Source organism: Cherax quadricarinatus, chromosome 16 (assembly GCF_038502225.1).
Source record: "Cherax quadricarinatus isolate ZL_2023a chromosome 16, ASM3850222v1, whole genome shotgun sequence".
NCBI classification, from domain to species: domain Eukaryota; kingdom Metazoa; phylum Arthropoda; class Malacostraca; order Decapoda; family Parastacidae; genus Cherax; species Cherax quadricarinatus.
Genome location: NC_091307.1, coordinates 8,624,841 through 8,637,317, shown reverse-complemented (window position 1 = coordinate 8,637,317; position 12,477 = coordinate 8,624,841). Strand labels below are relative to the sequence as shown.

The following is a 12,477-nucleotide window of genomic DNA, read 5'->3' as shown; positions in this document are numbered from 1 at the left end:
ACAACATATCCCTCCAAACTGCCAATATCCCAAACCCCTCCTTTAACCCTTTGACTGTCTCGGTCGTATATGTACGTCATAGGAGATACCTTGTTTGACGTATCTACGCATAAATTCTAGCGGCTTCAAATCAAGCAGGAGAAAGCTGGTAGGCCCACATGTGAGAGAATGGGTCTCCATGGTCAGTGTGCACCATATAAAAAAAATCGGGGAGCCAGTGGTGCATTGTGGGAATACCATTTCAGTCATCCTTTTTCAGCATGTCTAGCGGTAAGAAATATGTGACTTCCCTGCAAATCTGGGACTCTTCTCTTCCCAAGTGATGCTCTAACACAGATGGAAGTGTCAATGAAGATCAATTTCATGATTTAGAGGAGTTTGAGACCAAAAGCAATAGAGGAGGTGGAGGAGGAGGAGGAGGAGGAAGAGGAGGAAGAGGAGGAGGAAGAAGAGGAGGAGGAAGAAGAGGAGGAGGAAGGAAGGAGGAAGAGGAAGGAAGGAGGGAGGAAGGAGGGAGGAGGAGGAAGGAGGAAGGAGGGAGGAGGAAGAAGGAGGGAGGAGGAAGAAGGAGGGAGGAGGTGGGAGGGAGGAGGAGGAAGGAGGGAGGGAGGAAGGAGGAGGAAGGAGGGAGGGAGGAGGAGGAAGGTGGAAGAAGAAGAAGAAGAAGAAGAAGAAGAAGAAGAAGAAGAAGAATAAGAATAATAATAATACCTAATAATAACAATATGTAATAATATGTTCCCTTGAGGCATGAAAACAGTTCACCCCATGACAGTGACAAGATAAGGGGAGATAACATCTGATAAGAGCTGACCTTTGATGAGCGTAAACGAGGGTGGAGGGAGGGGGGGAGGAGGAGGAGGAGGAGGAGGAGGAGGAGGAGGAGGAGGAGGAGAAGTAGAAGGAGAAGGAGGAGGAGGAGGAGGAGGAGAAGGAGAAGAAGAAGGAGAAGAAGAAGGAGAAGAAGGAGAAGAAGAAGGAGAAGAAGAAGGAGAAGAAGAAGGAGAAGAAGAAGGAGAAGAAGAAGGAGAAGAAGAAGGAGAAGAAGAAGGAGAAGAAGAAGGAGAAGAAGAAGGAGAAGAAGAAGGAGAAGAAGAAGAAGAAGAAGAAGGAGAAGAAGAAGACACATTTGTCTGTCTGTCCATTTGTCTGCCTGCCAAACAGAGATAGACAGAGAGAGAGAAAGAGAGACAGATTGAAAGAGATAGAATGAGGGAGAAAGATAATTAGATAGAATGGAGGGGGAAGCAGCATCCGACCCCATTGTTTTGACAGGCAGTAGGGGGAGTGAGTAATGAGACAATATGTCATTTTGACAACTGCCGACTCCTGACTCAAAACAATTATAAGCCACACACTCGCACACAAGACAAGCTTGCTGAAGGGTGATAATAGCAGTTTTATGAAAGTATCTAGTGACTATATATGTGTATATATATTATAGAAACCAGAAGCAAGAAGGGAAGGCAGGAATGAAGGAAGGACTAGATGAAAGGAAGGAAAAAAGTAATGAAGGACAGATGAAGGAATGTAGGAAGAGAGGTGGAATGCCCTCCAGGTAGCCTCCAGGTAGGAAAGGAATGAAGGAAATTAGGAAGGAAGGAATGATGACACACGACCATTTACCTAGGATAACTACATAACACAACTGCCTGCTAATACTTTGAAGAAAACGGCTCAGACGAGGTATTTTGTCTTTGCACATAAAAAAAAAAAATTCAACAAAAATGCACACACACTGATTTTATGTGTGAGAGTGTAAAACACCACTGTGTATGACACCATGTTTTATGTGTGAGAGTGTAAAACACCACTGTGTATGACACCATGTTTTATGTGTGAGAGTGTAAAACACCACTGTGTATGACACCATGTTTTATGTGTGAGAGTGTAAAACACCACTGTGTATGACACCATGTTTTATGTGTGAGAGTGTAAAACACCACTGTGTATGACACCATGTTTTATGTGTGAGTGTAAAACACCACTGTGTATGACACCATGTTTTATGTGTGGGGAGTGTAAAACACCACTGTGTATGACACCATGTTTTATGTGTAAGAGTGTAAAACACCACTGTGTATGACACCATGTTTTATGTGTGTGAGTGTAAAACACCACTGTGTATGACACCATGTTTTATGTGTAAGAGTGTAAAACACCACTGTGTATGACACATGGTTCACAGAGTTCCACAAGCTGCAGAACTTCTAGGAATATGTTCAGTGACTGTATATTGGTATATATATTATAGAACAATAGTAATAAACAATTTTTTGTATTGTTTGTTTTGGTAAACAAGTTTTGTAAACAATATATTGATAATTATGTTTGTGTGCTGATTGTGTTGTATACAACGAGTGTATATATGTACATTGCACCTTACTTTGGTCTCACAGGCCACATAAGTTGTAAGAAAAAATAAAATAGTGAAAAAAAACAACAAACCTTCAAATACAAGTAAACGAAAGTTTACCAGGTGAGCGGCAGTCGCCTCTGTTGCCATATGCGGCTCATTTTCTGCAAACTTAACGCCTCTATATCTCGGTAAGTACTGATGGCAAAAAAATTTTTTTGGGACTAAAACACTCAGAAAAATAATCTTAACATTTTCATAAGAAAAATAATTTTTTTTTTTCGAATATTTTGCGACACCAGGAGCAACTTCAGGATTGAGCCCTTCGACAGTCAAAGGGTTAAAGTGCAGGCATTGTACTTCCCACTTCTAGGACTCAAGTCCGACTATATGAAAATAACCGGTTTCCCTGAATCCCTTCACTAAATATTACCCTGCTCATACTCCAACAGATCGTCAGGTCCCAAGTGCCATTCGTCTCCATTCACTCCTATCTAACACGCTCAGGCACGCTTGCTGGAAGTCAAAGCCCCTCGCCCACAAAACCTCCTTTACCCCCTCTCTCCAACCCTTTCGAGGACGACCCCTACCCCTCCTTCCTTCCCCTATAGATTTACATGCTTTCCATGTCATTCTACTTTGATCCATTCTCTCTAAATGACCAAACCACCTCAACAACCCCTCTTCTGCCCTCTGACTAATGCTTTTATTAACTCCACACCTTTTCCTAATTTCCACACTCCGAATTTTCTGCATAATATTTACACCACATTGCCCTTAGACAGGACATCTCCACTGCCTCCAACCGTCTCCTTGCTGCTGCATTTACCACCCAAGCTTTACATCCATATAAGAGTGTTGGTACTACTATACTTTCATACATTCCCTTCTTTGCCTCCATAGATAACGTTTTTTGACTCCACATATACCTCAACGCACCACTTACCTTTTTTCCCTCATCAATTCTATGATTAACCTCATCCTTCATAAATCCATCCGCCGACACGTCAACTCCCAAGTATCTGAAAACATTCACTTCTTCCATACTCCTCCTCCCCAATTTGATATCCAATTTTTCTTTATCTAAATCATTTGATACCCTCATCACCTTACTCTTTTCTATGTTCACTTTCAACTTTCTACCTTTGCACACATTCCCAAACTCATCCACTAACCTTTGCAATTTTTCTTTAGAATCTCCCATAAGCACAGTATCATCAGCAAAAAGTAACTGTGTCAATTCCCATTTTGAATTTGATTCCCCATAATTTAATCCCACCCCTCTCCCAAACACCCTAGCATTTACTTCTTTTACAACCCCATCTATAAATATATTAAAGAACCATGGTGACATTACACATCCCTGTCTAAGACCTACTTTTACCGGGAAGTATTCTCTCTCTCTTCTACACACCCTAACCTGAGCCTCACTATCCTCATAAAAACTCTTTACAGCATTTAGTAACTTACCACCTATTCCATACACTTGCAACATCTGCCACATTGCTCCTCCATCCACTCTATCATATGCCTTTTCTAAATCCACAAATGTAATAAAAACTTCCCTACCTTTATCTAAATACTGTGCACATATATCTTTCAATGTAAACACTTGATCTACACATCCTCTACACACTCTGAAACCTCCCTGCTCATCCACAATCCTACATTCTGTCTTACCTCTAATTCTTTCAATTACAACCCTATATTTTTCCTGGAATACTCAGTAAACTTATTCCTCTATAATTTTTACAATCTCTTTTGTCCCTTTTCCCTTTATATAAAGGGACTATACATGCTCTCCGCCAATCCCTAGGTACCTTCCCCTCTTTCATACATTTATTAAACAAAAGTACCAACCACTCCAACACTACGTCCCCCCCTGCTTTTAACATTTCTGTGATGATCTGATCAGTTCCAGCTGCTTTACCCTCTTTCATTCTACGTAATGCCTCACGTACCTCCCCCACACTTACATTCTGCTCTTCTTCACTCCTAAAAGATGGTATACCTCCCTGGCCAGTGCATGAAATTACTGCCTGCCTTTCCTCCTCAACATTTATAAGTTCCTCAAAATATTCTCGTCATTTACCTAATACCTCCCTCCCCTCATCTACCAACTCACCTACTCTGTTTTTAACTGACAAATCCATACTTTCCCTAGGCTTTCTTAACTTGTTTACCTCTCCAAAAATTTTTCTTATTTTCATTAAAATTTCTTGACAGTGCCTCTCCCACTCTATCATCTGCTCTCCTTTTTCACTCTCTCACCACTCTCTTCACCTTTCTTTTACTCTCCATATACTCTGCTCTTCTTATAACACTTCTGCTTTGTAAAAACCTCTCATAAGCAACCTTTTACTCTTCTATCACACCCTTTACTTCATCATTCCACCAATCACTCCTCTTTCCTCCTGCCCCCACGCTCCTATAACCACAAACTTCTGCCCCACATTCTAATACTGCATTTTTAAAACTATTCCAACCTTCTTCAACCCCCCCCCCCCCCCACTACTCATCTTTGCACTAGCCCACCTTTCTGCCAATAGTCGCTTATATCTCACCCAAACTTCCTCCTCCCTTAGTTTATACACTTTCACCTCCCTCTTACTTGTTGTTGCCACCTTCCTCTTTTCCCATGTACCTCTTACTCTAACTGTAGCTACAACTAAATAATGATCCAATATATCAGTTGCCCCTCTATAAACATGTACATCCTGGAGCCTACCCATCAACCTTTTATCCACCAATACATAATCTAATAAACTACTTTCATTACGTGCTACATCATACCTTGTATATTTATTTATCCTCTTTTTCATAAAATATGTATTACTTATTACCAAATCTCTTTCTACACATAGCTCAATTAAAGGCTCCCCATTTACATTTACCCCTGGCACCCCAAATTTACCTATTACAGTGGACCCCGCATAAAGATATTATTTCAATCCAGAAGTCTGTTTGGGTGCCGTTATAGACCGAATTTGTTCCCATAAGAGATATTGTGAATTAGATTAGTTCATTTCAGACCCCCAAAAATACACCTACAAAAGCACTTACAAAAATACACTTACATAATTGGTCGAGTTGGGAGCTGATTGTTATGCGGGGGTCCACTGTACTCCCTCCATAACATTTTTACCCACTTTAGCATTGAAATCCCCAACCACCATTACTCTCACACTTGATTCAAAACTCCTCATGCATTCACTCAACATTTTCCAAAAGCTCTCTCCTCTACACTTCTCTCTTCTCCAGGTGCATACACGCTTACTATAACCCACTTTTCACATCCAATCTTTATTTTACTCCACATAATCCTTAAATTAATACATTTGTAGTCCCTCTTTTCCTGCCATAGCTTATCCTTCAACATTATTGCTACTCCTTCTTTAGCTCTAACTCTATTTGAAACCCCTGACCTAATCCCATTTATTCCTCTCCATTGAAACTCTCCCACTAATGCTTCATCAAAATGCCCGTCCTTCATTAATTCCCGAATCTGAAGCCCTACAAAGATTCCTGCCCTTAGCTTGTCTTCACTTATATGTGGAAACTTTGACTCCAGGTACTTGAAAGCAGTTCCATTCTTGTTCAAGGCCTTCACGAAATTTTTCATAAGGCCTAATCTGATGCGAAGTGGTGGCAGCAGAATTTTCTTGGGGTCAACTAGTGGCAGTTTTCATGTGATTTCCAGGTAAGAAGCTGGTTTTTGGTGGCTAATCTTTTTGCTCATAGTGCTGGCTGTCTGCCCTACTATCCCAAAGACACACAAAATAGAGAAACTTGGTGTACCCCCTTTGAAGACCTAGTAGGAGAGCAATAACTGTATTCATATTTGTGGAAGTTTCTGACATATAGACACTATGGCCAATTGGCACATTGCCATTGTAGAGAAGTAGTGTTGAAACTTCTTTTAGAAGAATCAATGAAGAGTCTCCATTCATCTGCTTTGTATGACATCCTATGTGTTCAATGAGGCCTGAAATATTTGAACACAAAACTAAAGATTCCTCTTTGTCAAAGAACTAAGTGAATTCTGCTTCACAATGGCAGTACCAAGCGAATGTTGTTGTAGGACCTAGAAGCCTATGTTCCTTCAGTCTAGAACCAAGTAACTCTGCACTTTCTTTGGGAAGGTTAAGGTCTTTCACCAAGTCATTGAGCTCAATGTGGTTGAAGGGTTTGGGAATGTCATTTGTTGGTGGTTCATAGTCTACTTCCATCTCCTTAGAATCACTGGTATCAAACTGATGAAATCTGCCATGTCTCAGGTGGCACAGGTACAAGAATATCTTCAGTGTGTGGAACAGACCTTATTGCTGAAGGAATATTTGGGTATATTATGCGATCTTCAGTCTTCTTGTTGAATCCAGCTACTTTATTCATACAAAAGTAGCAGTCATCATGGTGGTTCATCTGCTCCTGCCATACCACTGGTACTCCAAAGGGCATACATTTAAGTTTTTCAAGTGACCACATTTGGAGCTTACTGATGCAGCTCTTGCAAGCTTTGTGTGGCGCAAATGGTTTGTCCTGGTCTCTAAGCTTGCAGCCAAAATAAGCATAGCAGCAGAACTTCAATAAAGGAGTAATGGTGCTCTGGGAATCTGAAGGGGTGAATTGCCTGCAGACATAGCAAAATATGTCTGGTGAATTTACGCAACCTCTAGACGTATTAGTAATGTGAAAATAAAGAAAAATATATTAGATTTAACATATAAGTCAATACAAGGTAAGCACTTTAATTGGTAATATACCACTTTCTCATTTACTTGTATGAAAAAAGAAAAGTAATGTTTCCATGTAACTTGACAACCTGATGTGATAGATGAATAAAAAACACAATGAATCACTATTTTCCATATATATACTGAAAAAGATACCACAGGGTCAATAAAAAAAATCATGCAGACCAGTGTAATAGATAGGAGTAGAGGCAAATGGCTTTTGAGACTTGGTGAGCTGTTGGAGTGAGAGCAAGGTAACATTTTCTGAAGGAATTCAGGCAAACTGGTTAGCCAGATTTGAATCCTGAAGGGGGTAAGTACAGTGCCTGCACTCTGAAAGAAGAGTGGGGATATTTTCTGCTTGGAAGGGCATCTGAAATGTAGTGCTGGCACACCTCTGGCAAGACAGTGATGGAGCGAATGATTGTGAAAGTGTTTCTTTTTCGGGTCACACTAACTCGGCGAAAGATGGCCTGTGTTAAAGGAAAAGAAATAATCAGAATAAAGATCTCATCCTCTCAACAATTTTAAAACCGAAATAATGAATTAGTAACAAAATAAAGAATAATTTATTCAGAACCCACTACCAACCGCATCTGCCGAAGCAGCTCGTGTCATTGTCTTTCGAACTCCTTTGGAGGTTCTTCCAGTAAGAAGCTCTTGTTTGGAATCATTCACATCCCAATCATCTTCAGCTGATGATAAAGAAGGTCTTGTAACAATAATCTGACTTATCTGGGTTTCTGATGAGACCTTAGGAAGTCCCTGAAAGGTGAAGAAATTACAAATATGTAAGATATTATTACAGTATAGATGGCCCTTTTTTAAAACAGTAGAATGTTACTACAGTGTAAGTGTCCCTTGCTTCATGAAATGAAATGTTACTATAGTACAGGTTTCCATTGCTTTGTGCAGTAGCTACATTCCAGGTCCATAAATGTACTCAGCTCAATCATGCCATGAACACCTAATTCTGAAGGAGTTTTTTTTTATATATATTTTGCAAACCCTACCATTTCCTAACACTTCATGTACTGTATATCACACACACATCATTACTCAGGTGTGATACTGCATAACTGGAAATTAGTATGAAGTGAACACTCAAAGGGAAATTTGCACGATACAGTAGGGCCCCGCTTTAAAGCACTCCACTAATAGGGGCATTTCAAAATATGACGAAAACTCGCTATATGTCTCCCCCCACTTGACTTTTTAATATGGTCACTGCGTGCCACCCGGTTTGCTTACATTCTCTGTGAGCACATTTCACCATTATGTCTGGAAATCTTCCAAAATTCCAAGTGTTTTAAAGTTATTTCATATTTTAAACATCTTTCTTCTTTCAACGTACCGGCCGTATTCAACCGACGCTGGTTATATATACTCTGATAATTATACTTATGTGTACCTGTACCTAAGTAAACTTATATACTGTGCTGGCATGCAGGTACAAATTAAAATCACTAAGTGTGTCTCTTATTAGTCTCGAAGATGCCACATTAACCCTTTGACTGTTTCAGGCCCCTCTCTGAAACTGTCATTCTATGTCGCTCAATTTTTGAAAAAAAAAAAAAATTATTTTTTCTTATGAAATGATAGAGAATCTTTTCCCGATGGTAATGACACCAAAAGTTCGAAATTTGGTTGAAAACTCATGGAATTATGCTCCCGCGAAGTTAGCGGTCTTGGCGACATATGCGTATCGGCGATTTCGCCGACTTTGAGCCCAATTTTCAGCCAATTCCATTGTTCCAGTTGACCAAACTCATAGCTATTTCTTTAGAACTCCATTTTATCTATCAGCTGAGTACAAGAAACCTCCCATTTACTAATTTGGACTACCCAATATGGTGGTCAGAAATTGGCAATTTGGCCAATTTCACGCAAAATAAAAAAGATGCCAATTTCAAAATAGGGTCCAGAATAAACAAGGTAGACATTCGTGGCACTAAAATAACATATGCTCTGTTCATTAGTCACATCTCTAGGCCCCTCTTATATTATTATTGCTTTCTATTTTGATTTTTTATTCATACAAAAAAATACAAAATTTACTGTTATGCAGACGACTGCATTATTGTAAAAATGGTATAAATAATAACAGTGCACTAGTGAAAGAATATTAGACTCCCCAGTTGACGTGTAGTGTGATTTATTTACTCTTGAACAATGGTAAAAATCGAACATTTCCGCTATTTTGAGCTCAGTTTCAAGGTCGTTTTCATCGTAAAAGTAATGAAAATCATCTCTATTTCTGTAATATGTTTTCCATTTTATCACCTAAGACCATGAAAACGCGAATACAACGATAAATACTATACGAAAATACACCTCAAAGTCGGCGTTTTATTCCAAAAAAAACGATCAGTTTTTTTTTTCTCATTACGCAATGTGTGCTGCAGGATTTTTTTTATGTGGTGCACACTGACCACACAGACCCATTCTCTCACATGTGGGCCTACCAGCTTTCTCCCACTTGATTTGAAGCCGCTAGAATTATCGAGTAAATACCTCAGAAACATTGGCTCGTAAGACATATTTATACGTCGAAAACAGTCAAAGGGTTAATAATGATAATAATATGCAATAATAAAAACTCTGAGGTGCATTAAATAATGTATACAGCCTCTTCGCACTTAATGACGCACTCTTTTAATGACAACTCAGACTTACGACAGGTTCTCTGACCAGTATTCATATCTAAATAATGTATATTAGAGCTGATTTCCTCTATTCTGTTTATTACAATACAGAGTAAACTAGTGTTTAAACATTTAAATATATACCAAAAATGTTATACATGGTGCAAAGGTGACATTAAAACATTATTAAGGATGGCTGACACATACCATTATCATATGGTCCTCACTTAGCGACGAATTCATTTATCAACGTGGTCTTAGGAACAGAACTCTGTCGTTAAGTGAGACAAGGCTGTATTACATTAACGCCTTGACTGTCGCAACCCCAAATCTTGAGGTGTCTCCTGGTGTCGCAAAAAAAAAAAAAATTAAAATAAATTTTTTTTCTTATTAAATGATAGAGAATCTTTTCCAGATTGTAATGGCACCAAAAGAACAAAATCTGATGGAAAACTGATGGAGTCACGCTCTCACGAAGTAAGCGAAGTGGTGATATTTACGAATTGGCGATTTCGCCCACTTTAACCCCTATTTTCAGCTAATTCCATTGTTCCAGTCGACCCAACCCATAGCTATTTCTTTAGAACTCCATTTTTTCTATCGATTGAGTACAAGAAGCTGCCCATTTACCGATTTCAACTACCCAATAACATGGTCAGAAATTTGCAATTTGGTCAATTTCACAAAAATTAAAAAATATGACAATATCAAAATACGGTCCAGAATGAATAATGCAGATATTCCTCGCTCTAAAGAAACATTTTCTTTGTTCATCAGTCATCTCTCCAGGCCCCTCTGACATTACTCTGGCTTTAAATTTTGAATTTTTATTCAAACAAAAAATAGAAGATTTACTGTTATGCAGACTACTGTAACATTGTAATAATTGTATAATAATGTCAACCCATTCATGACTGCATATTAGAATGGCTACTTGGACATTTATTGGAAAATGACATTTGTTTACTTTTGAATATCGACAAAAATCAAACATTTCCCCTGCTTTGTGCTCCATTTTCAAGGTTCTTTTCATAGTAAAACCAATCAAAATCACCTCTATTTCTATAATATGTTGTCGATTCTATCAAATGAGACCAAGAAAACGAGAATACACCCATAAATACTATACGAAAATAGAGCACAAAGTCGGCATTTTAATTAATTAAAAAAAAACCCGGTCAGATTTTTTTTTTCTCATTATGCACTGTGTGCTGCAGGATTTTTTTTATATGGCATACACTGACCACACAGACTTGTTCTCTCACATGTGGGCCTACCAGCTTTCTCCTGCTTGATCTGAAGCCACTAGAATTTATGAGTAGATATGTATGTCAAAAATGGTGGCTCGTAAGACATATATACACGACCAAAACAGTCAAAGGGTTAATAAAGACATTTTCGCTAAACCATTTATGATATTTTTGAAAATTATATAATAAATATGCTACGTAATATATAAACATGATAAAGACGCCCAACAATAGAATAAATCAACATGTGTTATTATACGTTAATATATTAGCAGTTTGGAGGGATATGTTGTGTATCTTTATAGGTATATGCTTCTAAACTGTTTTGTCCTGAGCACCTCTGCAAAAACAGTGATTATGTGTGAGTGAGGTGAAAGTGTTCAATGATGATGAAAGTAATTTCTTTGTAGGGATTTTCTTTCTTTTTGGGTCACCCTGCCTCGGTGGGAGACAGCTGACTTGTTGAAAAAAAAAAGAAAACAAAAAAAAAAAATATGTTAATATGTTAATGTAAGGGTCATCCATCCTCAAAAAGGTTTGAAAGAAGGGGTAAGGGAGGTTTTGTGGGCGAGGGGCTTGGACTTCCAGCAGGCATGCATGAGCGTGTTCTCTCTCTCTCTCTCTCTCTCTATATATATATATATATATATACAGTGAACCCCCGCATAACGATCACCTCCAAATGCGACCAATTATGTAAGTGTATTTATGTAAGTGCGTTTGTACGTGTATGTTTGGGGGTCTGAAATGGACTAATCTACTTCACAATATTCCTTATGGGAAAAAATTCGGTCAGTACTGGCACCTGAACATACTACTGGAATGAAAAAAGTTCGTTAACCGGGGGTCCACTGTATATATATATATATATATATATATGGAAATGGGAAGTACAATGCCTGCACTTTAAAGGAGGGGTTTGGGATATTGGCAGTTTGGAGGGATATGTTGTGTATCTCTATACGTATATACTTCTAAACTGTTATATTCTGAGCACCTCTGCAAAAGCAGTGATAATGTGTGAGTGTGGTGAAAGTGTTGAATGATGATGAAAGTATTTTCTTTTTGGGGATTTTCTTTCTTTTTTTGGGTCACCCTGCCTCGGTGGGAGACGACCGACTTGTTGAAAAAAAAAAAAAAAAAAAATTATATATATATCTTTCTTCTTTCAACACACCGGCAGTATCCCACCGAGGCAGGGTGGCCCAAAAGGAAAAACAAAAGTTTCTCCTTTTACATTTAGTAATATATACAGGAGAAGAGGTTACTAGCCCCTTGCTCCCGGCATTTTAGTCGCCCCTTACAACACGCATGGCTTAGGGAGGAAGAATTCTGTTCCACTTCCCCATGGAGACGAGACGAAATAAACAACAAGAACAAGAACTAGAAAGAAAATAGAAGAAAACCCAGAGGGGTGTGTATATATATGCTTGTATATGTATGTGTAGTGTGACCTAAGTGTAAGTAGAAGTAGCAAGACATACCTGAAATCT

At 38.7% G+C, this 12,477-nt stretch overlaps 1 protein-coding gene across 1 annotated transcript in view; it reads right to left on the bottom strand.

Moving 5' to 3' along the window:
* Nucleotides 1-7,877, bottom strand: part of LOC138852758 (uncharacterized) — a 95,492-nt gene extending 87,615 nt beyond the window's left edge. The window contains exon 1 of the mRNA XM_070085381.1: nt 7,681-7,877. Coding sequence (XP_069941482.1) covers nt 7,681-7,707 — 27 coding nt within the window. The 5' untranslated portion in view covers nt 7,708-7,877. The remainder of the gene's footprint in view (nt 1-7,680) is intronic.
* Between the last annotated feature and the right edge of the window lie 4,600 nt (nt 7,878-12,477).